At 43.6% G+C, this 27,625-nt stretch overlaps 1 protein-coding gene across 1 annotated transcript; it reads left to right on the forward strand.

The window, feature by feature from the left end:
- Positions 1-500: 500 nt before the first annotated feature.
- Positions 501-24,373, forward strand: MTHFS (methenyltetrahydrofolate synthetase). Its single transcript, XM_030955398.1, has 3 exons — positions 501-641; positions 4,362-4,626; positions 23,038-24,373. Exons 1-3 carry the CDS (start codon positions 501-503, stop codon positions 23,259-23,261), a joined length of 630 nt encoding a protein of 209 aa, XP_030811258.1. The 3' UTR covers positions 23,262-24,373.
- The last annotated feature ends 3,252 nt before the right edge of the window (positions 24,374-27,625 follow it).

Here is a 27,625-nt window from a genome sequence, read left to right on the forward strand (position 1 = left end):
GTCATTTCTCGAATAATTCCAGGGATGGTGACTCCACCACCTGCCCGGGCAGTTAAAGGTGAGCTGGACCCAGAGCCATGCCTTGGGCCGGCACATCTTCCCTGCGGGCAAGCTCCTGGGCTGGGCACCGCTGACCACCACGGGGCCATCCCTCACAGCATCCCCAGAGCGCACGGCCACCGCCGGCCGCCGCAGGGATCTGAAACTGCTTGGCACACAGAGGGGCTACAGCATCCCGCCGAAATGTACTTTCCCTTCCTGCAGCGAAATTAGAGAAGGGGAAATTCATTGCGATCTGCGCCAGGGGTAGAAAAAAAAAAACAACAACAACAAAAAAAGCCAACAACAACGAAACACCCCCACCACGCCGGTGTTGGCAGGGGCCCTGCAGCACGGCGGGGCCGGTGCCACCCGGGCTCGGAGCGGCTCGGAGCAGGCGGTCCCGGGCCGCCCCGCGGCCCTGCCCGGCCCCGCCGCGGGCCCGCCCGGCGCACTGGCGCATGGAGTGGGCCGGGGACGGCAGCGCGATGGCGGCGGCGCTGAGGGCGGCCAAGCAGCAGCTGCGGGCGGAGCTGCGACAGCGCCTGCGGGCGCTCGGCGCGGCCGAGAAGCAGCGCCAGTCCCGCCTGCTCGGGCGCAAGGTGGGTGCGGACACCCGGGCACGGCCAGGGCCGGGCACGGCTCGCAGGCGAGCGCAGCCGGGACTTTCCAGGCCTTGCCGGCGATCGAAAGAGTGACTCAGGCGCCCTTCCGCCGGGCGGGGGTGAGCTCCGCCTCGGAGCCTTCCCTCGGCTCTGCCGCGGCAGCGCCCGGCAGCGGGGCTGGTGGCGCCGCAGTGACAGAAACTGCTGGCGGCTAAAGCGGGGGTGCTGGGGACACTTCACCCCGGAGCGGTGGTCACACATCAGCCTGGGTGCTGGGGACACTTCAGCCCGGAGCGGTGGTCACACTTCACCCTGGGTGCTGGGGACGCTTCAGCCTGGAGCGGTGCAGCTCTGGGTGCTGGGGACACTTCACCCTGGAGCGGTGGTCACACTTCATACTTGGTGCTGGGGACACTTCCCCCCGGAGCGGTGGTCACACATCAGCCCAGGGTGCTGGGGACACTTCACTCTGGAGTGGTGGTCACACGTCAGCCCAGGGTGCTGGGGACACTTCAGCCTGGAGCGGTGCAGCCCGGGGTGCTGGGGACACTTCTCCCGTGGGTAGTCACACTTCTCCCCTGGATTTTGGGGACAATAAGAGCAGACTGCCACACACCCCGAGCAGGGCTCCTCGGGGGTGGTGGCAGGTGTTTATCTCAGACATTTCACACCAGCCTGGCTCTGGCCGTACATACAAAACCCAGCCACTGCCTGGTTTGGCCTCTTGTTTTATGTTCTGTCATCTCCCTGCTGTATCTTCCAGCGGTGTTTCTTCCACGCAATTTTATTTCTAATATAATTTTCACACTCTAAAAGATATCAAGCAGGGTTTGCCTAACTGGTATCCTAGCACAGAGTGATATGGGTATGTACTTTTGAAATGTCCTGTTTGTGTTTGGATTACACAGTTTTTATATAGATGTATTTTATCATTTTAATAAACATAATAAAATTTTATTTTGCAGTCACTGCATGTAATAGAGCACAGTCCTCATTTTTTTTGCAGCACCAGCGGGTACTTCTAGATGATCTACATTTATATGGTTATTTTCCTGCCAGAGGCTCTCAAATCATTTTATAGACTTCATTTACTACTAATGTGTAGCCACTTCATGAGTGGGATGTGGCAGCACAGAAACTTTTAAGTTGTAGGAAGTTTTAACTGGAATTTACATAACCCTTTTTTTCCTTGGGAATGCTTTTTAAAAACATATCTATATGTAGTGTCCTACCCTCATGATAATGCATTTTAGTAATCATACATCCTAGACTTAAATCTCTTGAATTTTAGCAAATACTGGTATGCATCCCCTTCAAAAATTCAGAGTCCTCAACCAACTTTTAAGCACCCAGCCCATGTAGTACTGAATTTTTAGGAGCCCTCAGCCTTTGTCTAATTGCTGCTGATAAACACAGCAACACAGCACTCATTTCTTCTAGTGAGAGCACTCTAAAAGAGTTTTGTTTTGTCTCTATAACAGCCTTTGTTTTGCTTAATAAGAAGGCATCAGGAAATATGACATAAATTGAAATTATCTTGCCCTTTTCTTAATCTGACACAAATTGAAAATCTTGAGCTTGCTTGGGACAGAGTGGCTCTGTGTAAGTGGCAGAAAGTAGAGTTGGCTTCCTCATGGGGGGTGGCTAATACAGCAGGCATGGAGAAATTTTGGAACAGGCTGAGAAAATACTTGGAATGATATAAGGCCAAAAATGTAGCTTTGTAACATACATCAGTGCTTGTAGCTAATTAAAGTAAGCAGGTTATTTTATAACACCTGAGTAATATTTTTAGTGGAAAAATCTCATTTCAAAATAATCTTTAAATTCAAAATGAAATAGCTTCACAGGCTGACCTAGCCACCAGTATTTAATTAGCTTCTGGGTGATTATTCTTTTTTAATGCTTATGTTCATGATTAAAGTCATGCTATTTGCATGCTCTGATTCTGAAAAAATTGCCATCAGCTGGTGAACAAAGGACAGATAATATTTGTTAGGCGTGGAAATTTTTTCAGTCTTCTCAGAAACTGCTCCGAGTCATAGCAGGAGTATCTACACAATTCTGAGAATATCTGAAATTGTGTCTTCCTGCTCACATGTGGGTTTACATCTTCAACCTCATTTTTGTTCTTATACAGCCTGATTAATGTGTTACTGGATACACCAGAGCAGATGAGACCTGTGTGGTGCCCACAGCACACAGCCCTTGCCTGAAAGTCTCAGTGTCTCAGTTTCTCTCCTCACCAAACCCATGAGAGGTTTTGGCTCTGGAGGCCCTCAACATGAGCCACAGCTCTTTTCTGGAGTCTGCAGTTGGACCAAACAGTCTGCTTTTTGCAGCAAAAGCTACCATGGAAATTCTGGTCTTTTGAGAGCTTAATCCCATGGAAAAATCCATGTGTAGGGTTAGGCAGATAGAAAAGGAAATAAAATACGGTTTGGAATGAAGATGTTTCTGTGGCCAAGCAACACATACACCATCATTTAGTCTGGAGTGTTTATTTTCTTTTTCCCTTACAAAATTCCATCTGTCTTCTGAATATTTCACTTGAGTTTTTAACGGCTGTGATGGAAAGAAAATAAAAAATGTAGTGGGAACCATATATTGACTCAGATGGGGCGTTTGTATCTCAAAACAAGGCCAGGGCAAAGGCTAAAGCTCATAAGAGTGAGTTACCCTGCAGTTATACAAACACTGACCAGGGCATCTGGTGATCTCTGCTCTGTAGACAGTAGACAGTTTCTGAATTGTCTGATATTTTAAAAAGATTTTTGTCTAAGTGTGTAGAGTAAGGGTAAATCACATTTAAATGAGTAGGGGCACATTTATGTTTGTTTTGTCCAGATGTAAGTGACAAAATATATATTAGGTGCTAGAGAATGAGAAGACAAGCTTTTAAAAGCCTCCTTTCAAATTTTAATGTGGAATTCAGTCTGGAATGGGCAGAGACAAGTGAGGTATGAGTCTGCTAACACTTTTCCACCATATAAGCATTTTTTATTTTCCCTCCTATATTCAGCCTTTTATAAACCCAGCACAGAGTCTCATGAAAAGCAAAAAATGGCAAGGCCATCCTTCCTTCAAGCTTTGAAAAATGTGCAGTAATAAGATCACCTGTTAGAAGCAGGTGATGTTTGAAGTCATGTATCTCAGCCTGCTGGAGGGAAGACATTCAGGTTAACAAAAGAAAGAGGGGCCTGTTCTTGGAAGACTTTGTGCTCTCAGTCATCTGCTCTGGTGCTGATTTTCCTTTGAGTTATTATCACTGAGGCACTTCCCGCTCTGCCTGGGCCCAGATGAGAGGTGCAGCCTGTGAAAAGGATGGAAGAAAAGGAATGCTAAACCCTCTTGTCTTGCATAACCTGGCAGTTCTGGCCTGCTGTATCTTTCTGCAATGATATTTGTAGAGCATTTGAGGATATCTGCGCCGTTATGGCACAGATCTTTAGGGGATTGGAAGGTTGTCTGCAAAATCTGTTTTTTGCTGGCCCAAACCTGTGTTGCACTGTTTAGTTCACTTAATGCAAAAATTTGCCTATTTTGATCTTCCTAATGGTAGAAATGTTGGAGTAGGCAACAAAGTCAGTTTATTCTCTTTATGATGCATCAAACTTTGTATCGCTACCCTTTTCAATAAATATTTTGTGTTAAATGAAAGTAAGCTGATCTTTCCAAAAACTTTTCATAAACCAATTGTGTCAATTTCCCATGTAGGTGATTGACCATCCCAAGTACCAAGAATCCAAAAGAATTGCAATCTTCCTGAGCATGCCAGATGAAGTCCAGACAGAAGACATCATTAAGGACATTTTTAAGCAAGGCAAGGAGTGTTTCATCCCCCGTTACAAACCTCAGAGCAATCACATGGACATGCTGAAGTTATCATCAGCTGAAGACATGTCTTCACTTGCTTTGACATCCTGGAATATTCTTCAGCCCAGTGATGATGACACTGCAAGAGAGGAAGCTCTTGCTGGTGGTGAGTGTTTTCTTGCTGCACCATGGGATTGTTGAGCAGGAGTAGCCTGGAGGCCGATAGGAAATACTTTGATAGCAAGAATGAAATGAAATGTTACACCTTGTTTTTATGCATTGTAGAGAGATGCTCGTTCTCTTGTCTGTTTTTCTCTACCCTGTGCCACCCCAGTGACATGCCAGCAGAGCAGGAACACAACTGAAAGAAAACTCAGCCCTCCACATAAATAATCTTCTTGGTCTGATCCATGAACATCCTCAGCACGGGCTCAGCCAGCATCATGTAGAGGCTTGTAAAGGAAAGAGGGGTAGCTGGGGGTAGCTTAAGCTGCCAGTGAAAGTCACAGGGATTCACAGGTTTAAGATGTACTCTGAGAACTTTGGTTTGTGCTACCTGAAAGGTTGAGAACTTCTCAGGTGATGCCCATAGACTGAGGATTTTCTGAAATCTTTGATCCTGCAAATTGTGTTGCATGGATGAATCACAGTGCTGATTTGGAGCCTGCCCTTGTAGAACAGCTCCCTGGACTGAAACCTTAGACTCAAAATAAAAGGACTTTCTTGACCTGCAGTCTTTTCTAGCATCATTCTCTCACATTTTTATTTGACCTTATAATGCTGTCTCAGACACTGAATTCTTCATAGGGTTGAGAAGGTACAAGTTAATTAAGATCAAACTTGTGTATATTTTGATCCCCAAATAACTTATCTCTTAACCTAAAATTCCCCAATTCGTACTTGTAAACAAGCTTACTTTTTGTGTATTTGCATTCGTTATTTGCATTCTTTTTGTAAACACTTTAATGTCTTCTTGAAACATCTGCAGAAATGTTTAATCTTATTAATGGAAAACTCATACTGAACTCATGCTTGAAACCTCCGCCTGGGAAGATTTTCTCCAGGTTGAAATTCACCATGCAGACAGCTTCCACACCTCACACACTTGCCAGCTTTTTAGTGCTTGGCAAAGGAACATAACATTTCTATGACTCTGTTTGATTGAACTTGGGCTTGTATTTGCTTTGGGATGCCAATGTACTTTTCCAGAATGCTTCACCATGATTGTTTCTCTTTTATTTTTGGTCATTACCTCTTTCCTAATTCAGAATCCTTTCTGTGTCTACATTTTCGCTAGCAAGGGATTTCACTGCCTTATACAATCATCTTCTTTACATTTAATATTAAGTACTGTTTGATGTTTTTCCAATATTTGTCAAAAAATTGTGTTTATTGGTGGGATTTAGGGACTTTTGAAGGTAATAAAAAATGTCCAGAGTTCTGTTGACTGAGCTTAGTTCAGGCACTCTGGACAAGCTTTTGTACTACTGGTGAGCTGCTGTTAATTGAATTTAGCCAGTCTGTTGTAGACATCACAGAGTAAACACACAGTTTGAGGTATGATGGGAGCAAGGACTTCCAGGTATAGAGTGCACTGAGATGTACGTGGGTGCCAGATAGTGAAGATGGGGAAGGTACCTGGTACCTGGCTGATTCTGAAGCTGCTGCTTCCTTCTCTGCACCAGGCTGTGGGCAGAGAGCAATGCCAGAAGGGCTCCTGTTCTCTACAGAGAGGTGCCAAGAGACCAGCTGTAAGAACTGATGTATGTCCATGTCAGACTTGTTCTGCCTGAAACTCAATATTAGTCTGTTTGTACTGTTTGTACAGTAATTTTGGAATAATGCCATTTGGATTGGAAGTCAAACCTCGGGTCCTGTATCCTGAACAGTTTTTGTAAATTAGAGAATTAGTTTAGTTTTCTTCCACTGTTGCAGTATCATGTACACACTGCCAATTTGTCCCCACAGAAGCACACACTTCAACCCAATATGTCTTTATATTCCTTTTGCTATATTTTTTGTCACCTATTATATTTTTGAACTTTGGTACATTTGCAAGAATGCAAATTGCCTTGCTGCTACATCCATCCTCCGTTGTTGGAATGACGCATGGATGGCACATTTATCTCAGAGATGTTATCAAATACTTTGGTGATCTGAGGCATTTACATTGTTATAAGGAGATAACATGGTGTTACATTAGTAATGTTCCCATGGCTGGCATAAATTACTATGTAATTTCCAGGAAATAGCCTGCAGCTACATAAATAAGCCATGTCATTTCTGAGTGTATTCATTTTGCATGACAAAAAACTTAAATTCACACCATCCTTAAAGCATCAGACATAGTTACTGTTAAGAATAGCTCAAATATAAGAGTAGGTATAATTTTTGCATTGAGTTTCCCAGTCTTTGGTAGCACTCATGGGCAATGTTGAATTGACACAAGCCCTCCTTTTGGAGACGATCCTTTTTTCTGTTGGACCAGGGTTTGCCTCTTTTCATCTTGGCAGTACTCGCGTCACACCGTGTTGGCATAAACAAAGATCACTGCTTTTGTGGTAGGAGAAAGTCTGTCATCTTCTCTACCATGTGTGGGTGTCTTATTGGCATGTGAAAAGTTGCTTTTGTTAGGCTATATGGACACAATAACAGAAAGAACAAAGGTGGAAGAAGTTCAGATATTTTGGAGTAGGGGTGTGTGTAGGTGCATGACTTGGTTCGTTTCCAGCTGTATCTGTTGAAAAGACCTGGACAACTTCTGGGGCAAGCCAGGGGTACATTTTCCTAATAAGTATCAATTCCCATTTTTATCCTTGCCCATCAGAGGTATAAATGGGTTTTGCCCAAGGTAATACTGCTGATGAAAGTCCAGGCAGGTTGCAGTATTTGTTTACAGAAGTGTAGAAACATTGCACAACTTTGGAAGGAGTAAATCAGATAACACTGTACTCCGTGTTTGCTTTTTATCAGTACTCCTACAGAAGTTTAAAGGACATTTTGCCAGCAGCTTCATTTTCAGTGTGGTTTAGGGAGGTGTTGTGATTCACAGAGCTGGACATGGGTTTCCTCATCTGTAATGTTATTTATTATTACCTAGACCCACTCTGAGAACTATGAGGGAAAAAGAGAAGTTATTCTTTTGAAAAAGAGATTATTCTTACTGGGACACACACACAAAAAAAAAAAAAAAAAAAAGATAAAAAGACTAGGTTGAGTGTTTCCATATGGTAAAATTCTTGGAGGCTTCTTTGAAGCGAGGCACGTGGCTAGGGATCTCAGGTGGAAGGCTTGGACCTGAGCAAATATGCTTAAGTGTTCATAACTGAACTACTGACTGGTAGCTGAAGGTGTGCAATAAATTATAAACAGCTTTTCTGACATTCACATGCATGATGGAGAGAAGGGTGTTTGGCCTAAATAGTTTTCTTGGCCAAAAAATGAAGTGTTATTAGAAAATGATGGCTCTGAATCTGCTTACTCTAATGGATTGGGACGTGCTTTTCTAAGAAATGCAAGAAATGGGATTATGTGTACAGACTTAATTCAGCCTCTTAATCTCTGTCAGTTCTGCCCTGGTGTCACAATACATTATTACATGGGCCTTGTCCCTCAGGTGTGAACTCCCTCAGAGATGAACCCAGGTGAAATGGTCTGGGCTCTTTCAGAGAGGCAGAAGATGAACTCTGCTTGCTGTTAATGACTGTTCTAAGGAGTATCTGCTCCGTGGTTTGCTTTCTCCCTGCCCAGGTTAGAGCTGCAGGCCTCTTTACTGTGCATTATTCAAACCTCAGGATGGAGATCTGCATTTCTGTATGGGCTCTTCATCACTGCACCGTTCAGTGATGTAAAGGCATTAAGTGGTATTTACTGATGGAGAAGCAGCAGCAGAGGCTCAGGTTCCTGTTGCAGCCTGAGTTGTGCAGAGGACCTGCCCCCAGTGAATACAGACTCTTTTGCTTGTTTTTCCAACATCAGGTTTTCTTCTCTGTTCCCTCCAAAACAATAATTTCCCAGATTTGTCTCAGCCTTGAACTAAACCTCCTCTTTCAAGCTTTAATTTCTCTACCACTATAATGTCACTTTCCATCCTTCTGCTCTTTGCCTGGCTTCTCTGAAACTCCCTCCTCAAGTGTCCTTCTCTGGCCTTTCTCACTGTATTCCCCACTTCCTCCTGCTCTCAGTCCCAGCCTGTCATTTCAGGGGCAGCTGGGCCAGCATAAATAGCTTGTCCCTGCCAAAAGGGAGGAGATCATGTGTTTTGTCTTCTTTCACTTGTCTGCTTCCAGACATACAAGATTCTCCATCCCAATTTACTCATTTCCTTTCCCACTGTGCTGGATTCTTTCTCTTTTGCCTTGGCTTAGAAAAACTTGTTTTATAGTACTTTCCTCACAAAATACGAGAAAAGACATATTTTGTGATTGTTTCTTTTGGGCAGTGCCTGATTAAAGAAGCTGCTGCTCTTTCTCCTCCTCTTGGTCCCTATCTGTCTTCTCCTGTGCCAGCACAGATGGCCCTGCAGCCACCTTGGCACCTCTACTGGGAAACCAGTCTTGGTTAAGAGCAACCCAGCACCAGCAGAAGTTTCTTCTCAGAACCACCACACAGGTTTGGACTGATGCAATTGAAGGAAGCTGATGGTGAGGGGTTGTGAAAATGGGTGCCATGCCAAAAAAAGTCTCAGTGAAACTTCAGTCATCATTTCCTTCCATGTTTCAGTTCCCAGTCTTGCCCCAGACAGCAGGATTAGCAGCAGCCAGTGAAATGAAAGTCCTTTGGAGTCCTCACAGCTGAGGTGGGTCTGGCAGGAGGAGCTGAGCCTGCAGCTCCACATGCTCCATCTGTGCACCAATACCAGCTTAAGGAGCTTTCCCTTGTGTTTTCAGCCCATTCCTGCCTCTCTTAGTGAGCTGGATCAACCTGCTGCTCTGGGTGAAGATTGTTTCCCCCCTCCTGTTTTTGTTGGGATTTTTTGAACCCAGATGAGTGGATCCAGTTTACCCTGTGGCCAGATCAGTGCCATGTGTGTGGGGAATGAGGAGCCGGGATGGAGGGAACATCCCCTGTGGCACAGGTTCCTGGAGAGAGCCGTGGGGCCACCATGCAGATGTGACTCCTGTAGTGGTACAGGGAGGGGGCCATCTTCAGAGAGCCCCAGAACTCACCCTGACAGTCTCTCCTAAGCCTGTGCCAATGGCAGCTTTTCACACATTTGCAACATTGCATAAACCTGGCTCAAATGGGTTTGAGCTGTGCTGAAGCCACATCACCGCCAGTGAGGGTGCAACAAGCAAGATTTCAAGTTCTTGCTACAAGGCACAGAGCAATAGAGTTCTTCTCCTTTTTCTTTTTCTTTTAAATTTTTTTTACTAGCTGTGATCTTGGAAACCAGTGAACCATTCTGCAGGAGTAAAACAAACATAACCCCCCTGCTCCCATTGCAGTTTGGCATAAGTACCCAAGCTGAAAAATGTCAGCATTTGACAATATAGCATCTTATAGGTAGGAATGCTGAATAATCTGCTGCTACTCAACTACAGCATAATGTATTTTTGGTTTAAGAAATGAATGTATTAAGAACTTAAGATGCATTTTGTAATTTAGTTTGGAGACTTCTGGCATTTTCAGCACTGAAAACTTTGGTGGCCTACTGGTCACAGCATTTCTGTTGTAAGATAATAAGTGCAATATTGACTAGATAATCAATGCTTTCAATGACAGTAAAAAATTTATTGTTAATAAAAAGAAAATATCCAATTTTGAAATAAAATAAGGAAGTACTAACAAATGTCTAGCAGCAACTTCTTGCAGCTTTGTTTTCATATAACCTTTTGAATGTTGGCTTTTAAGGTTAAGGTAGCTTTATCTTTCTGCCCTTTTAACTTCCAAAACACTGTGAGACTTGCTGTAGCATAGATTACAACAACCTGCTGGTAGCAGAAACAGACAGGGACAGCTTACCTGTGTGATGGCATTTAGTTTATAAGGGTTTATGCCAGGGAACATGATTCTCTTGCAAGGAAACTGCTGGCTACCTCTAGGCTACAGTTCCAAACCTGGAGTAGTTTGAAATTATTCCTGAGTGACCATTAACCCTGTTTGAAACTTTGCCATCAGGATTTGCCCTGCAGAAGCATTTTTGTCTGCAGAAACTCTTTTTCACCTGTCTTTAAATTCCTGCTATTTATTCATGCATTCAAAGATTCTGCATTTGCTGCCAGGACTGATGGCCTTGTGATGCCATCAGTATTCTTAGTTATTCCAAATTTTAGCACAGTTCTTGAGAAGTGTGACTGAATTGATGGCAGCACAGTCTTAAGAGGAATAGGTTTGACTTAGAACTGCAAAATAAAATGGGATTTTAAAAAAGGATAATGGGTTCCTCCCCCACCCCCCCAAAAAACCTGCATCAGAAGTGAGAGAATTTTGAAAGATGAGGCACATTAGAGTTTAGAAATAAAAAACACTTGTGAGTAGAAAATGCTGTGGCTTGGAGGAATAGGGAAGGTCTATTATCCTACTTCAGCTGTCCATGAAGGCATAATGGGACCATACAAAATGATGCTAATCATTCTGAAAAAAGATACGTAGTAAACAATGCTCAGAGGTAGCTGGGAATATGTAAATGGGCAATATGCAGATAGGAATGTATCAAGAATAAATAAAATATGAGTACATGAAAAGCAGAGATGTTAAATGTTTCTGCTTAGGAAAAAAAAATAAAAAAAAAAAATACCCCAAACAAGATTGTAAAGTGATTGAAGGTACTATTAGATTTTCTTTTCCTCTGGGAGACTTGATTAAAACTTGCAGTACAAAATATGTCAAGGGATAGATTATAATTTAAAATCTTTCTACACTGGTCATAAAAAGAAAACCTGAGAGTATGGCACAATGCAAAATTGAAAATCGAGGCTTAGCTGCTAATGTAATTTATTTTTTAATGAAATGTTTTAAAGTTTAGAATGAACTTCTGTTTGGAGACAATGATCCATAGTATTTTTGATATGCAAAAGAAGAGCAAAATTCAGTGCAAATGAGGCATTAACATTCTGGTCATGAATTTTGCTGTGGAGAGAGGATCCTTCTCTTCACAGTGCAGGATCTGGACATGCAATACAGCATCACATGTTTTACAAGAGTCAGGAAATCTCACAACTTGGAGCTGTGTAGCAATAACTGAAGGATCTTCCTACCTCTGCAGCTGCACTCCCCAGATTATTGCCTTACAAACAGGTTCTGGTTTCTCTTTCCAGCAGGCATTTGGAGCATTCCTCTAAGCATCTAATTTTATTTGTATTAAGCCCTTGGCTCTGCTGCCTTCCAACAGCTGTGAGTTGTACTGGTTAGTTGGTTGTAATGTGAAATACTATGTTGCCTATTATGTTAATATTGTCTTATGCTCCTGCAACATGTGAAATATTATGTTGCTTGTATTCATTTTAAATTTGCTGCTTTCAGTTCAAGGGATACTTCATTTTTCTATGATGACAAGTAAATAAGGATATTTGAGTTACATTCTTTTTATTATTCATTGTTTAGTTGCACCTGTAATGTGAATACTATTGTATTCTTTTCTATCAAACTTTGACTGTTTTATTTTTCTTGTAGTGAAGCTTTTCTGTAGGAGTTCCAGCCATTGCTCTTTCAACATTTACAATCTCTCTGATGTTATTCTGGAAAAAATGATGCCTGGGAGAAAATTTTATGCCCTGGTAAAGAAATACTGTGAAATGCATGTACTGGCACTGGAGATGTTAATTCTTTCTGTATAAACCATAACACTGCTTTTCAGATCAGCTCACTGGGCAGATCTCTCAGTGGTTTCCACACCAGTATTCCACAATGACACATCATTACAAAAGGGCCTGTTCCACTAGTAAAGATCTATAAAATAATTTTATATTATTCCATCCTGCTTGTTCCTTAGCAGGTAGAGCTAGGAAAATGCTTTCTTGGGGATAAAAACATTTCAGGTGATAGCAAGTTTTCCTCAGGGTTTTTCTGCATTCCAGCCTTCAGCTGAAAGATGTGTGACTCCATCCTGGTGCTGGGGTTACTCTCCCCTGGAGCTGGTCTCAGCCCTTCCCTTGAGGTCTGCACCAGCTTCCAGAACTCTCTGAAACAGCTCAATAATCAACACTGAATTTGCTAAGTGAAGGCAGACACTTTTACTTGAATTTCTCCCAGTGCTTCTTTTCAGAAACAGGTATGACGCAATACAGAGACTTTTTTTTTTCAGGTTTTAAAAAAAATGCTCTGAAATGCAAAAGTTCATATGTTTTTATGGTGTTGCTTTGTAATGCCCTTTGGTGTCTATATGTCCTGAATCTCTCTTGTGCAAACTAACCACAAACACCGTGTGGTTTAATTTAATACCACCCATGCCAGGGTGTCCTGCTGTGAACCTGAAAGGCTGAGAGCTCTGGAACACTACAGCTTTTTGCTTCCATAAAGTTCATTAAGGCTTTAAAAGACTGTTTTTCCTTGTAATCATCTGAAGTGTCACATCCACGTTTGCCTTCTTGCAGAAAACTCATCAAAACAACTGAAAAGATTACTTCTGCTGTACTCAATTAAAGTTTGAAGAGACGTGAAAGCAACATGGGCAAGGGCCTTGAAGTCGCTGCAAGTGACTCTCAAGAGTTTTGTTTCAAAGGGCTAATTTTGCTCCAGTGAGTGTGAACAGTAGCATTGTCATTTTTTTCATACAGTTTCCTAGAGACAGGAGTCTTTGAAAGGTAGATAAGAGGTGAAATTCATTTCTGGAGTGTGGCAGGAGTCTGTACAACTCATGCAGGAGAAATGCCAATGTACAAGTATCTCTGGCTGCAGTAATTATCCAAACAGACATCTTTGTCTCCCGTTATTTTCATGTTTTGGAAGGGAAGACCCAGCACCAAGCTCATCTCTGTGCACACACTCTGGGGAACAGGAGAGGAAGCTTTTCCCTGCTGCCCACCTGTGCGGGGAATGGGGGTTGAAGATGTGCTTTGGTGAGACAGCTCAGCCCTCCTTGCCACCAGAGGGGACAGTCCTGCTGCCCTTTCCTTGTGCCCAGCTCTGTGCTCCCCTCATCTCCTCATCCCAGGTACCATCTCTGGTACTTGTTGCTGAGCAGATTCTGCTCATGAATCTGGCAGAAATTTGTGACTTTTTTTCCCCTTTCTTTTTCCTAGGATTGGTGTACTGCCAGCTTAGTGGGCTATTAAATCAGGTCAGCACTTTTCCAGCTACAAAAGATTTGTTTTTCTGGCACAGTTAATCCCTGCTGGTTTTGCTGAGATTCAAAATACACATCTACTCCTGTGGATGTGGGAAACTCCTTGGACTGGCCCAGAGCCGCTGGCTTTCCGGGAGCAGGACATTGATGCTGCTGTTTCATGGTGTAAGGATAGCTCTGCATCTTCATGTTTGGTGTCATGCTGCACTCAGTCCCTGCTTAGGCTGGCTGTTGTTCATGTGAGATGGGAATGAGTTTTTGGGATGTAGATGAGGGCAGATTCCTGTCCAGGAGTGACATGAAGCCTTTTGCCGGCAGGTGTCAGCATTCCATACATTTACCAGGGAGCATTGGTGTCATTTCGGCTGCTTTCCTATAATTAAAATCTCATCCAGGCATTGCTCTCTCACACACAGGAGAGCAAATGCTCCAGCCTAATTTCCCATAAAAATTGGGGATTGAAGTGAGGGAGGGATAGGATTCCGGGGAGAACCGGATTTTTAAAGTGTGCAAGCTTAAAAAGATAAAAGAAAATCTTGTGATGGAAGAAGCAGGATTTCTCAGCTGTTGTGGTGTTAACACATTTGACAGCAACTGTGAAGGTGCCATCACCTCCCAACCAGCTGACTCTGCATGTACAATAAACCCTGACTGTAAGCAGCCTGATATTCCCATCCAGTGGTGTCACTCCTTCCACTGACTTGGAAGTTGTTCTCTCACCTGTTCATATTTCATGAGTAATTCTGCGTATTTTATGGTAGCCTATCTGCTGAGTGAGTCAAAGGGTATTGGAAATATTGGCAGTGATGCATAAAGTATTGAAAAAACCCCAGATGATTCACCTCTCTCTTATTTTGACTTAAAAATACCCAGACAGAAGTATGCAAAAGCGGACCAAGAGTGAAGATATGCACATGTATCCAGTGGGAGTATTCAAATGAATGCTCAGGCAAACACCATGGAAGTGTAGCTGATAAAGAAATAAAGAAATTCCCATAAAAACACAAAGATCCTTGTAGTTTAGGATGCAGCAGTATTCCCACATAAACAGTTCAAGCATCAATGCTTTGTGAGTTTCTCTAAAAGAGCAGATTTGTAGTCAGCATTTGCTGATTTAACAAGATATGTTGATGTGCTGTAAAGTGGCTCTAATGCCATTTCTCCTCTCTTTGGAATTGCTCCTTGGTACATCTGGTTTCAGAGTATTGTGGTGGTGTAAAATCACAGGAGAATCCAGGTGCAAGCCTTGGAACCAAACATTTTTGATTGCCCATGTTTTCCCAATCAGACTGTGCTCACATATATGAATATCAGAAACAGATTAAGTCATTTTTCACAGACTGATGACTGGGAAGTTCTAAGCTATTTTTTCCTTACTCTGAATTTGCAAAACCAGACATTTTGTGGGTGGCATTGAGTGATCATGTTTTATTTACAGGGCTTATGCAGGCTCAATGAATAATAGCGAAAAAGAAAAATACTTTTCAAATTTTCTTTTAGGTGGAGCTCTGAAAATGAGACTCTAGTCCCCATCTTACTGTAAGTTAAACCTCAGGGGAAATGAGTGTGATGGTTATAGCCTCACACAGCATTTCCACATTGTGAAACCAGCCAGAAACACAAGTCTTAGCCTTGTACAGTAGCTTCTCTGGTAAAACTTGAAAGGACATTTATCTATGGAGCGGGATAGGTTTGTTTGAGCAGGGCTGACAAACTTTAGCTGATGTTGTTCACTGCACTTAGCTTGTCAGATGCACTGGCACTAAACCTGCAAGATTTTGGTTTAATTCAAAATCAGAGGTATTTACTTGATCACAGCTCAGTAGCAGAGGAGCTGATCAAGCAGTTTTATTATGTGTTTTTGAGATTTAATAACAGGCAAGTGGCTGCCACTCAGTTGTTTTAAACCTTTATGAGTGATGGCTATCATGTAGCTTCTCAGGGAGGCAGATAAATATTTTATTATGCTGTAGTTCAGCAGGGCAAGTGTGAACTGTGAAGACCAATGTTTCATGCTGACACAAAGCACTGACATGGATGAGCAGAGAGATAAACGCTGAGTTGCTCAGTGCTTGTTTGTAGATTCTGCTGATGGTTCTATTTTCTGCAAAATATTTTATTGAAGTAATTACAGATGCTGTCTGTGTCATGCCAGTGGCAGGGGCACCAGGATTGCAGAGGAGATAGTCTGCCTGGCATCTGTGTGGCTGTAAAAGGTGGGGTACAGATGTGGAAAATGTTCTTTGGAAGACAGAAGGAGACGGAACCTTCCTGCTGCCTGCAATTCCCATACACAGGAATGAAAACAAAGCAATTACCCCTGGTGTTAAGAGCATTTCTCCCGGGAGGAGTTGAGGCTTTGAGGACTTAATGGTGTGTCCCATAGCAGGAAGCTGTGGACGGAGCCTGTGAGATTTGGATACTTCGACTTTTGATTCCTGTGCTGGGTATCTCCTGTGGCTCCTTCTGAAGCAACACCCTGAGATGACCCAGTTGGTCAGAGCGTGGTGGCTGTGATGCCAAGGCTGTGCATTCAGTCCCTTTGTGGGCAGCTCACTTAAGAGTTGGGCTCAACAATCCTTGTGGGTCCCTTTCAACTCAGAGTATTCTGTGATTCTGTGACAACAGGTGTCTGTGAATAGGTAGAAGACAGTGTCCTGCTGATGTGGTAATGCACAATTAAAGGTGTTCTCACAGGGGAAACACCTGGAGGAAAAGCTAGTGACTGCAGTTCAAAATGAGATGTTTTTTTACTCTAATATGAAACACAACTTTTAGTCCTGTTAGGTATCTGTTTGGGACCTTAAGGAGGCTACAAAATGGGAACTCAAGGAGAGCTTTTTATGAACAACCAACCCCACATATCTACAAGAGAAAAGAATTCATTCCTCTCAGACTCGAGTCAGTATTACAGGATATTTTTCATGTGGTTCCCAAGGTGAGTGCAGAGAGAAGTCAATGGGGCAGTGTCAGTTTGGAGCAACTGAGGATGTGGTCCTTAATGTTGGAACTTGAGTTTCCAAGGAGATGAGCATTCACACTGAGCTTCTGACAATGTATCATGTAAGCAAATACGAATTATCAGTTAAAAGTTTCCTTTCTTTTTAAGGGATTGTATTTGCATTTTAGCAGACTGGCTTGGGTCAAGGCAAGCAATGTGCTGTTTATGTCTACAGTCCTCCGAGTTACTGGATGTGCACCTCATTGGGTTTGGATGAATGCCTTTTTTTCAAATGTTTATGAGTTGCAGCAAAGGATAATGTTTTTGTCTCCTTGGGCATGTAACAGTGTCTGTCTTCTCCAGGGATTTGTGGGGGAAAGAGCTCTTGTTTCCTCTGGAAGCAATCCCAGCCCTTTGGGAGCCATGCACCTCAGCAGGGTCTGGATCAGGTCTGTAGTGAACAGATCTGGCATTTCCCTTTTTGATCTTACACCAAGAGACAAGTGAGAGCAGAGATGGTGTGCTCAAAACCCAGGGCAGGTTTTTTCCAAAGGGCAGAAGCCTTTTTATCTGGAAGGAAACAGTAAGCGTTGGTAACCTCAGGAGTGGTGCTGGGGCACCCAGGATGTTCTAGGAGAAACCATAAAAGGGAAGGGATTTGTTTTGCTGCAGCATAAGTGAAATACTTTTGTGGAGTTGTTTTCCCCGAGATCTGGTGATTAACTCAGACCACAGTGTTAGGTGCTGTGTAAATACAGAACAGGATGGTGATCTGTGCCCTATAGAATATGTGTTGAAAGCACACACCTACCCAAAAGGCCTAACTATGCTAATACTGACAGTAATTAAAGTTGCAGTGATGACTCTGTCATTAATTAGAAATTTCTGAGTTATTCCAATCCATTGGCTCATACCCTGCATGTCACCAAGACTGATATTTAGATATTAGGGATCAAGTGATTGAGTTATTTTTTCCCTCTCTGCTGGGGTAGCAGATACAGAGGCAGCAGATTGTTACTGCACTCTTCATTCTGAAAAGTAAGGTTTTCCTGAAACAGGGTTTGCCTTTTAATCCTTTGTGGTCTTTGCTAGGTCAGAAAAGGACCAAAGTAAATTTTCATTCCTTGTAATCAACACCTTTCAATTACTCATGAGCTCAGCAGAGGTTTTGCACAGATCTGGCATTGTTTATGGTGTGACAGCAACATGAACACTCCTTTCCTTTAAACAGAAAGCTGTTCTTGGCCTGGTTCTTCTGCTCCTGCACCTTATGAAATCATTTACATCTGAGCAAAGCACAAGAGGGGTGGTGTGTGTGGAACAAAACCAACCACTGGAAAACTCATTCTTGCCTGAGGTACCAGATTGTGAGGATCCAGCCATCCTTGTGGTGATGGAGTAAACAATGCACACACTTCTGTGCTTCAGGGGAAGCTCAAACTGCACAGCTGCTGCTGTGAGGAGCAGCAGCAGTGACATGGAGCTGATCACTGTTGACCTCTTGTAGGCTCAGACAGCATGAGCACGGTTCGTGTGAGCGCGTTGCTGTTCTTCACAGGCACACAGGAGCTGCTGCAGCTCAGCCTCTGCCCCGTCCTCTGTCAGTCCTTTTGAGGAGAGGATCAAAAGAGTCCTAGCTCCCACTTTGATGGGTCCCAGGTGCTTTGCTGTGTCCACAAAGCAAGTGGCAGCAAGGGATGAGAAGTGGGGATGACAGAGTATTTCAGTTTCAGCTTCCATTAGGAATGTCAAGCTGTGCAGGGGGAGATGAATGACTACTCACAGCAGGTGACAACGGGCTGGTGGAGCCCCTTCGAAGCTGGGAGGAGAGAGGCCATGCTGGCTGCTCCTTCTGAGGGCAGAACAAGTCCCCAGCAGTCTTTACATGACCTGTATCTGTGCAGTTTGATGGACCCTTCTATAATTAACCATTGTCAAGAACACTTGTGAAAATGCTGGCTGGCATTTCAAATAGGAACATCAGATTAAGGAGAAGAGAGGTAATGAGGTGCAAGGAGAAAATCCTTCCCTGGGGAACAAATCAAATCTGATACCATCATGAAAGGTAATGAGAAATGCACTGCCAAACTGAGGTTCACTGCGGCTGCCTAGAGGAAACGAAACCGTGTATTCTTATTTAAAACACTCAGAGGGGATGCTAGTGCTTTGGTCTGCTGGCTCTGTCAGGGCATGTGCAGCTTGCACACCTGCTTCTTGAATATAGTTTTGCTACACATTTCATTTCTTGAGTCCTTGGGCCAGTCATTTCACTCCTCTGTGACATAAGGTATGTCTACATCATTGTAAGGGTGTCAGTGCAAGCAGAGTGTGCCTGTACACCCACAGGACAGGTTCAGAAGCTGGGACTGCATTTACACTGCCAAACAACACAGGGATAAGTGGCACAGATACATCTTGTCCACGCTTCACAGGACTTGGCCTCTCTTCTTTTGTCTGGAGGAGTCAGACCTGTCCCCTTCTGCCTTTACTGCACATGGCAGTCTTGTCCCCTGGAGCAGTCATGGGTGTCACCTGGTCCGGCAGTGCCAGACACTGTGCTGACAATTAAGGTATTGACCACCTGTGATCCTGTAAATCAATTTGTTTTCTGGCTGTGCTGCATTTAGCAGTATAAATGAAGCCTGTGTGGCCGTGTCAGCATGGCTGTGTGCCCACACTGATAGATAAGTCAGGGTTATTATTTCACGCATGGTGCTACACATTTGGAGCAGCTGTAGCCACAAGAGCTTATACCATAGATACACTGAGTATTAGGTGACTGTCATCATAATTACTAACCTTCCTGGTATACCCAGTAGCTTAAAGTGTGCAAGAACCATGGATATTCTCTACATAGAAGCTGGAGCAAAATGTTGTTGCTTGAGACTGTTTTCAGCAATTTGCAGGCCACATGCAAGTTTTCCATGAGAAGCACAGCTCACCTGTAACAAAACTCTCTTGACTGTGGATGTGCTTTCCTGGGCTCCTGGCATGTGGTTACAGGACCCTTGGGGATCCAAGAACCACCAGTTAATGTCTACAGACACATGGGAGACAGTGGACATGGCAAGGAGATGGACAGATGTCAAACATGAGACTTCCCTTAACATGTTTGATGAGGCACTAAAATACCTGATGTGGTGTTTGATTTTCAAGGATGCCATTTCACACAGTGGGCTGTAGGATGTGAGGACAGAGCAAGCCACACAACTGAGTGGCAGACAGCAGTCCTGCAGGGCTGGGAGAGCTGGGGAGCATGAGGACCCCATGCCACAAGGGGCATGTTCTTATCCTCAGCTGCCACCCTGTTGATGTACCCTCAGTGCTGATAGCAATCTTAAGTGTCTGCAATCTTGGTCTCATCTGTGTGTCACCTCTCTTCCTGTGACAGCTCTTCCCCCACACTGCCACAGAACCACAAGAGGTTTTTTCCTCCCCAAGTTACATGTCAGGGAAACATTTAGTCCATGCAGCTCTGTGCCATCCATTCTAGATGTGGGACTAATGCTGCTCGAGCTGCCCTTGGGCTTCGTGCAGGGTTAGTTGTGTCATTTCTTCTACCAAAAGTCTTGAAAGATATTTTACTTAAACCTTGTGCAGTGTGAGTTGCATGAATATCAGAGAACATGTTGTGAATCAGAGCAAGGCAGTCAGTATTGCTGTGCTCCACAGAAGAAAAATATAAAGGTACCTATTACAGTATTTACAGCATAATTCTTCATATTGAGATTTTCATAAGCTTGTTTGAGTTCTTCAACATAAACCCCCATGATTATAGAGGAGTAAGCTTGTTAAAGGAGTCTCTGTTTCTTCAGAGAACCCAGAGGAAAACAGTGCTTTAATACACTCTAAATTCACTTGAGGTGCCTGATGATACCAATTAAACTCCACAGAAAATATATTTCTTCCCTTCACTGTTTTTGCCATTTCCCTCCTTCCCTAGTGTTTCCCCTGACTTGTCTTCTTCGTGTCTCTAACACAAATGTAAGGAGAAATGGCACCTTTTTTGCTCTGCAGATTTGCCCCCTGTGTGCATTCTTCCTGCCAGCAGCAGACTGCAAATGTTTCCTGCTTTTTGTCTTGAGAGGCACCTGGAGTGAAAACAGCTGAAGCAGACTGTGAGGCAGAGTGTGTTTAGTTCTGTGCATCATGACTGATTGGAACTTACTGCTTTCTGGGCCACCTGAATACCTCCACAAGGCTGATGTGAGGCAGGTTGTGGAGAAAATAAGTAGGAGTAAACTTGGGGAGGATTTGAGCTGCAGAATCTATTCCTGGCCTTGCTAGCAGGGAGCCGGTTGCTAGGTCCTAGTCCATAGGCCTGACAATTGGTAAGAGCAAACTGAGGGGATGTGATGTGCTGTGTCCAAAATGATGTACAGGGTGGTACCATTAAAATAGCATCTCTTTTCAGGGAGACTATAATTCTGCCATTGGGCCTCTTTTTCTCTTTGTTTGCCATTTGCTATTTCACTCATTTCACTGTCCTCTGAATCAAAAGTTGACTGCAGTGTGTAAAACATCCTGACTCCTTTTTAATCCAACCAGTATTATTCTGTGGTCTGTCCTTTGGCTAATTCTCTCCCCTTACACCCCTGGTCTCCTCAGAAAAACTGTGCTTCTTGCTGGATTTGCAAGATTGATGTTCTCTAAGCATTTTGCACTGTGTTGCCTTGCATATTTTATATCAATGCTCTAATTAAGACATCTGATAATGATGGACGAGTGTTCATATCAGTGACTCTTCTCTGAACAAGGAAGAGTTGAAGGAAATCTCCAGGAGCCTGGGAAGTAAGTGCAAATGAGTTGGTCTTATGTGAACTGTTAACATGCTCTTCCAGGCAGAGTTTGGAGTTGATACGTGATCTCAGGTGGAATTCCCTCTAAAGTGAAAACCTCTGCCTTGCTCTGGCTTTTCCAGTACATGCTCCCACACATCTCCTTCAGTGCTGGGCATCATCCCTCAGATGTACTAAAAGCAGCTCAGCCCAAAATGGCAGGAAGGATTAGGTGTGGACATGGAAAAAGCAGAAAAATACCTGACCAGGTCCAAGCTCTGCTGAAGGAGCAGAGTCTGGTCACAGAAAAGCTGCTCAAGGCTAAGCACTGTTCCTGTAAGAAGGCAGAAGCAGTGGACTGAGACTCTGTATTTTCATTCTTTCCTGACTCGTGTCAGCTGTCTTTTGGTCTGTGCTGCCCTTCCACTCCCTGCCCTTCTCTCACTAAGTGTCTGTCTGCTACAGCAGCAAGAAATAAAAGACTTTCTCTGCTTTGTGAAAGGAGTAAGTGGGATGTTCCTGGGTTCAGGAGTCAGCACCAGGCCAGTCCAGCTCATTTGTTTGGAGGATGTCTGTGCAAGACTTGTCACACTGAACGTGCCAGCCTTGCAGAAGGAACAGGGATGTGCAGCAGCCTCTGTGCCTGGTGCTCACTGCTCGTGGCAGACAGTTTCAGTGATGGGAATCAGCTCCTGAAACAAGTGTGCAGCCAAGTGTAAATTGGAGCTGGCTCCCTGGCATAGTGCTGATCCACATCCCCTGACAGAGCATGAGCAAAGCAAGAGCTCGTGCCTTTTTATCTGGAGCTGGTTGGTGGGGTCTTCTCTTGGAGTTTCCAGCCAGTCCAGGTCATTAGCAGCTTATGCTTCTTCTTTCAGCTTTTTAACTGGTTTCGAGTTCCAATCAAGTGCAATCCCATAAGAATTCTGGAAGGAGGGATATTTAGGGCAGGCAAGCAGAGTGCCTGTGTGTGCTGCTGGAACAACAGAGAAAATTGCTGGAGGCCGAGAAAGAAAATCCTTTGGGACAAAAGGAGCCTGGCATCATAAAGGGACAAGCCTTCAAATCTTCATCTTAGTATAGGAAGGCAAATTACCACTTTCAGAATATATTGTATTCAAGGATTTTTGGATTTGGAAGGTCAAGAGAAGGTTCATGTCATCTCACAGTGGTGTCAAGAAGTTGTCTTCCCTCTTTCTTACACATCTTCTTTTCATCCTTTTTTGCCTTTTCTATTTTTGTGTCTGATGTTGAAGTTCATTTGATTTTCTGATTCCTCCTGCGTTTAATTTCCCTGAGTTCAGTCTCTGTCTGATTTAGAGTCAAAATAATTTGTATTTGGAAGTGTGGGGTTAAAATGATAAAACAAATTTGTCAAAATGCAGGGTTTTTTTTCCCATACAGCTTTTCAAGATCTAATTATTTTTCAGCTGAACTAGTATGCAATTGATAGATGAAAATGTAAATTTACAGGTTTAGTATTCGAAGTATTTTTTGTCTGATCAAAGAAAGGGAAGCATTTTACAAAACACAAAGCTTGTGTTCTTGCAAATGTCTGAAGTTATGTGGTTGTAGTCAAGCCATCAGGAAATCCACAGGGCATCCACTAATGCTTATTTCATTTTTCTGCAGGAGGTCTTGACCTTATCTTCATGCCAGGCCTTGGGTTTGACAAAAAAGGCAACAGATTGGGAAGAGGGAAAGGATATTATGATACCTATCTTGAAAGATGTATGAAACATCCCCGTGGAAAGCCTTACACGATTGCTTTGGCTTTTAGAGAACAGATTTGTGAATCAGTGCCTGTGACAGAAAATGATGTTCCAATAGATGAAATCCTTTATGAAGACTGCTGAAAGTGTTTTGATACCAACCTACCTCGAGAGCAAGCAGCCAAAAAAGGGGTCATATCCATCAATCAGGTTTTATTCTAATTGTCATGTATGACTTTGGGACCAATAAAATACACTATTTGTGTTTGGGGGGGAAAAACCTCCAAAACTAGTGTAACTGTGGTAATAGTGAGGATTGTGTTGATTTGCTTCTAATTAGCAAATGCCTGCAGTGAATTCTTATTCTAGAATCAATACAAACAAGAATGAGTGACTGTTTATTACAGTAATGACCATTTCTCCTCATAATATTTTTGAGGTACAAGCTTCTTGATATTAAACAGTTTTACTATTCTGGTTTAAAAGTGAACTGTCTAGTAATGACAGTTCTTGATCCATTCTGGAATTAGATACTTGTAATGGTAAAAGTTCTTAGTACTTAGATATTGTGTGCATCCATAAGCAAAACAAGAAATTGATGGAGGTGTCTTTGAGTAAGCTGGAGAAAAATTGTTATGGGGAAAAAAAGCCTTAATTAATTTTAGTGTATGCAGTAATTTTGACTGTTTACTTGGCTCCTTGCAGTTATCTTAAAATAAAGGGAGTGCCTGTTAATAAAAAAAGGTTGATGTCCATAACTTTGGTATGTTCTTTCCTTTATCTGTTTCTTTCCTTTATTCTGATGTCTCCTGCCATCTGAATACAAGATTGTAATGTAGTCTAAAGTGTGGTCAAGCAGTTCTCTATTCAGAGACAGCTCTGTTTTGGTAAAATAATATTCAAAATTACTTTAAGTTCTCTAATTTTGTACATAAGCCGTTCATAATGTCCCAAAATGTTGTGTGGTGCTATGTTAAAAAATGAGAGATGCTGAGAATCGCTGAAAGCAGGTTTTGTGGATGGAATAGATTTTTGGGTGGAAGGTTGATTGTTCTTTGCTTCTCAAGACAATCATGGAAATCCAGAGGAAGAAAGTGAGTATCCTCTGCACACTGTCCTTGCGGTATAAAAGCACAATATTTCCAATCAGGATCAATCAAACTTCAGAATTTTGTGTTCCTTCTTCAATGCAGCTTCACCTTTTCTATGCATGTTTGACTCTTCCCTCAGTCAATAAATCAGTGTGTTTATTTTCACCAAACTACTCTGTGTCATCATTTAAAAAATCCATAAATTCTCAAGGACCAGCTCCAGAGTGGAAAGACCTTAAGGCTTCCTCAACAACAACTGGTTTTGTGAACAAAACCATGCCTGCAGTACCTGTGAACCTTTTCTTCTCAGAGTGCTTGTATTCAGTGCTGTTTCCATTCTGCTGCTACAGGAGCTATTTAAACCTCTGGCTCTGGGGTGAACATAGGCTGAGCAGCTGAGGTCCCTCTGGCCCATGCTCCCTGGTGCTTCTCCATCCTGTGTAAACCCAGGTCCCTCTGGATCCCTGTGCTGCTGGCCTGCTGGGCATCCCACCCTTGTGTGCAGGAGAGCTGCAGCCTGGGCAAGGCACCTGGGAGCACTTTGCAATAGGGGCTGCTCAGTAAAACGGGGGTGATCAGAGCTGCCTCCCATCCTTCCTTATCACACCGAGTCACCCCTGCAGATAAAAAGGGTGTCTGTGGGTGCACGAAGGGTGGTGCAAGCAGAAATTGAGGTGACAGCATCAGTGCTGGTGTTGGAGTGTCCCCCAGGTCCTCTCAGCTCTGAGCACTGCCAGCTGTGCTGCCTCACACGAGGGAGGCTGAGTCCTGCCATTCCAAAGCTCTGGGGAATAAAAGTGATGAGGAAATCTGACCTTTTTCTTTTACAATCTCAGTTGTGTCAGTATTTTAATCCCTTCTTCATTTCTGAACTTCCATTAGCACATGGAGACAAACAACAAAACGAAGCAAGGTTCTTGTGTGTGGCAGGTTTTGTGTGTGGCGTGCCTGTTTCTGGGTTTGTCTGCCAAGCTGCTTGAGTTCACCTACCACATTAGGCTCAGCACTCTGCCATATGGCCCTGCCTGCCACCAACATCAACAAAGCCACGCTGAAGCCAGTGCTGGTCACAGCAGAGACCTGGAACCTGCACCTGATACATGTTTTAAGTGCATATATTAGGTTAGCTTAGCTCAACCTATTGGCTTGGCTTTTGATCTTGCTGTCTGAACTTTGATTTATTCACTAGAATTAGGGCTGCTTGGCTTGTAGGTATTCCACTAGGGATGATAGCAGGTGAACAATTGTGTGCAGGAAGGCCAGCATATGGGGAGGAGGCTTCAGAGCCAGCACTAGCAGCTGTACAGAAACAATGGGCTGAGAGACAAGGACTTGGTTTTGTTGTGTGAGAGTTCAGAATAGGAGGGGGCAAAGTGAAAGACAAGATTTTGGATGCAAAATCCAGGCCCTCATCCAGCACAGCCGCAGACAGGCACCAAGCTTTGTCCTTGTGGGCTCACTGGAGTTGCTGGAACTAATTGGTGTAGAAAAAGCAAGCAAGCTTTGAAGGTTTTTAGGACTTGAGGCAATGACTGTCCCCAAACTTCTTATGTCTCAGATCACTTTTCAGTCCTCGTGCAGCCATTCTCTCCCACTTTCAGTCCAAACTGCCCTTTTGGCTACAGCTGCAGTGGGAAAGGATGAGGAGACTATTTAATGTACTGTATCATTGGGAACAAGAGGAGCTGGTGCTTTGTTCCCTGCCAGCCTCTCCTGAGTCAGGAGTTGATCATTACAGGCTCATCAGCCAGGCTGGGGGAGCTGCAGGACCCTGGCTGATGCAGATAGCTCTTAACATTTAGCTGGTGGGGATAGTAAAACGATATTTATGTATATTGTCTTGAGAATCACGGAGCTAAATAAATGTGGCAGTTTTCATTTGACATTCCCAGCCTTGCTGCTGTCGCTCAGGGTTTTTCTTTTTGCCACAGAACATGAAATCACTGTCAGTTTGATGGTATATAGCAGTGTTCCTGAAGCACAAAGGTTAGGGGGGTGGGGGGCGCGTCAGGATTATTTACGTTTGCTATGCATGAAGTGGCACTCGGGGAGCGAGGCAGGCTGCCAAGACTGAGAGGAATCAGGGCTGTCTGCTTGCTCTCTTCTATGTCTCCATGCTGGATTGTCAGGGTAGGATTTATAAAAATTGCTTCAAAACAGTATCATCTTCCCTCAAACGGACGTGCCCCCGTCTGGCGCAGCGATTGCCATTATTGCTGCTCTCGTGACAAAGCGTCCATCAATCTCCACTTTGTTTATAAACAAATCTGCCTGCCCTGCATAAGGAATAGATAGACTAAGGGAAAACACCATTACCAAAGGAATAAGTTAATTATATTTCAGGATCTCAGCGGGGAATGCTATCTCAGACTATTCAGTAAGATCTGACCAGTGGAGTTATAATTAAAAAATGTCCCCAGGGAGGAACTTGTAAATTATTTACTGTAAGGGGCTTTTCCAGGCTCTTTTAGTTTAATTACACACTCTGGAAGAGAAAGGCCTCAGAACTAAATTAACTAAGATGTTGAAATGGCTTTGTTAAAATCATGTTTACAGCTAAGCAAGTGGGTGACTGTGAGCAAGGTTCAAATATAGGACAAATCTTTGTAAGCTGACATTACTCATGGTTTAAAAATCATACGGAAAGCACCAAAAAGTCTGAGCATAGAAAATGCAATGGTTTTGTCCAGTATTTCCACTGGCCTCAGAAGGCTCAGTATAAGCCCAGATCTGACAGTGCCTCATGGCCATTTCCTTTGTGGGAAGGGAACTGACTTGTATGGGCTTTTCTGTAGGGTACAGAGGGAACTGGTTGGACCTGATGAGCTTACAGGTCTTTTCCAGGCTAAACAATTCTGTGAGTTCGTGATTCTAAGCCCTAGCAGAGGGAGGTGAAAGATTACAGGTGATGGAGAGGCAGAATAAGAGGATGCTGGGACGGTCTGAATTTTCCATCATTCTCTCACCATCTAGGACATTTTAACTCAAAACAGCCTGGTTAACCCTTAGTGGAAGGTGGGCTGAGCGTGTCCCTTGGTGCTGAGGGACAGGCAGATGTTGTGACCTTTTCAAATGTGTGGGTGTAGACAGCTGGCGTGATCTCTGGTCAGATGTGGAGAATGGAAGTCAAGAAAGCTCCCCCTTCATCTCAACCGCTGACTCATTGCTTGGCCAAGAAGGAGGCATTATCTAATATCTGTTTGCTAAGGCATAAGACAGCCAGGAATGCTCTATCTGCCTGCCTGTTGATGCCAAATTCTGTGTATGTAATGGCCTTTCAGCTGCAGTTGCCCTTGAGTTTGTTTATTTCTGAAAAGCCCCACGTCTGCTGTGGCACCTTCACCACAGAGCCAAGGGCTGCACAGAGCAGCCAGCCAGGCAGGGCTGCTGGGGCCCACATACATTTATGGCCACTTC

The sequence above is a fragment of the Camarhynchus parvulus genome, chromosome 10, assembly GCF_901933205.1.
Source record: "Camarhynchus parvulus chromosome 10, STF_HiC, whole genome shotgun sequence".
Classification (NCBI taxonomy): Eukaryota; Metazoa; Chordata; class Aves; order Passeriformes; family Thraupidae; genus Camarhynchus; species Camarhynchus parvulus.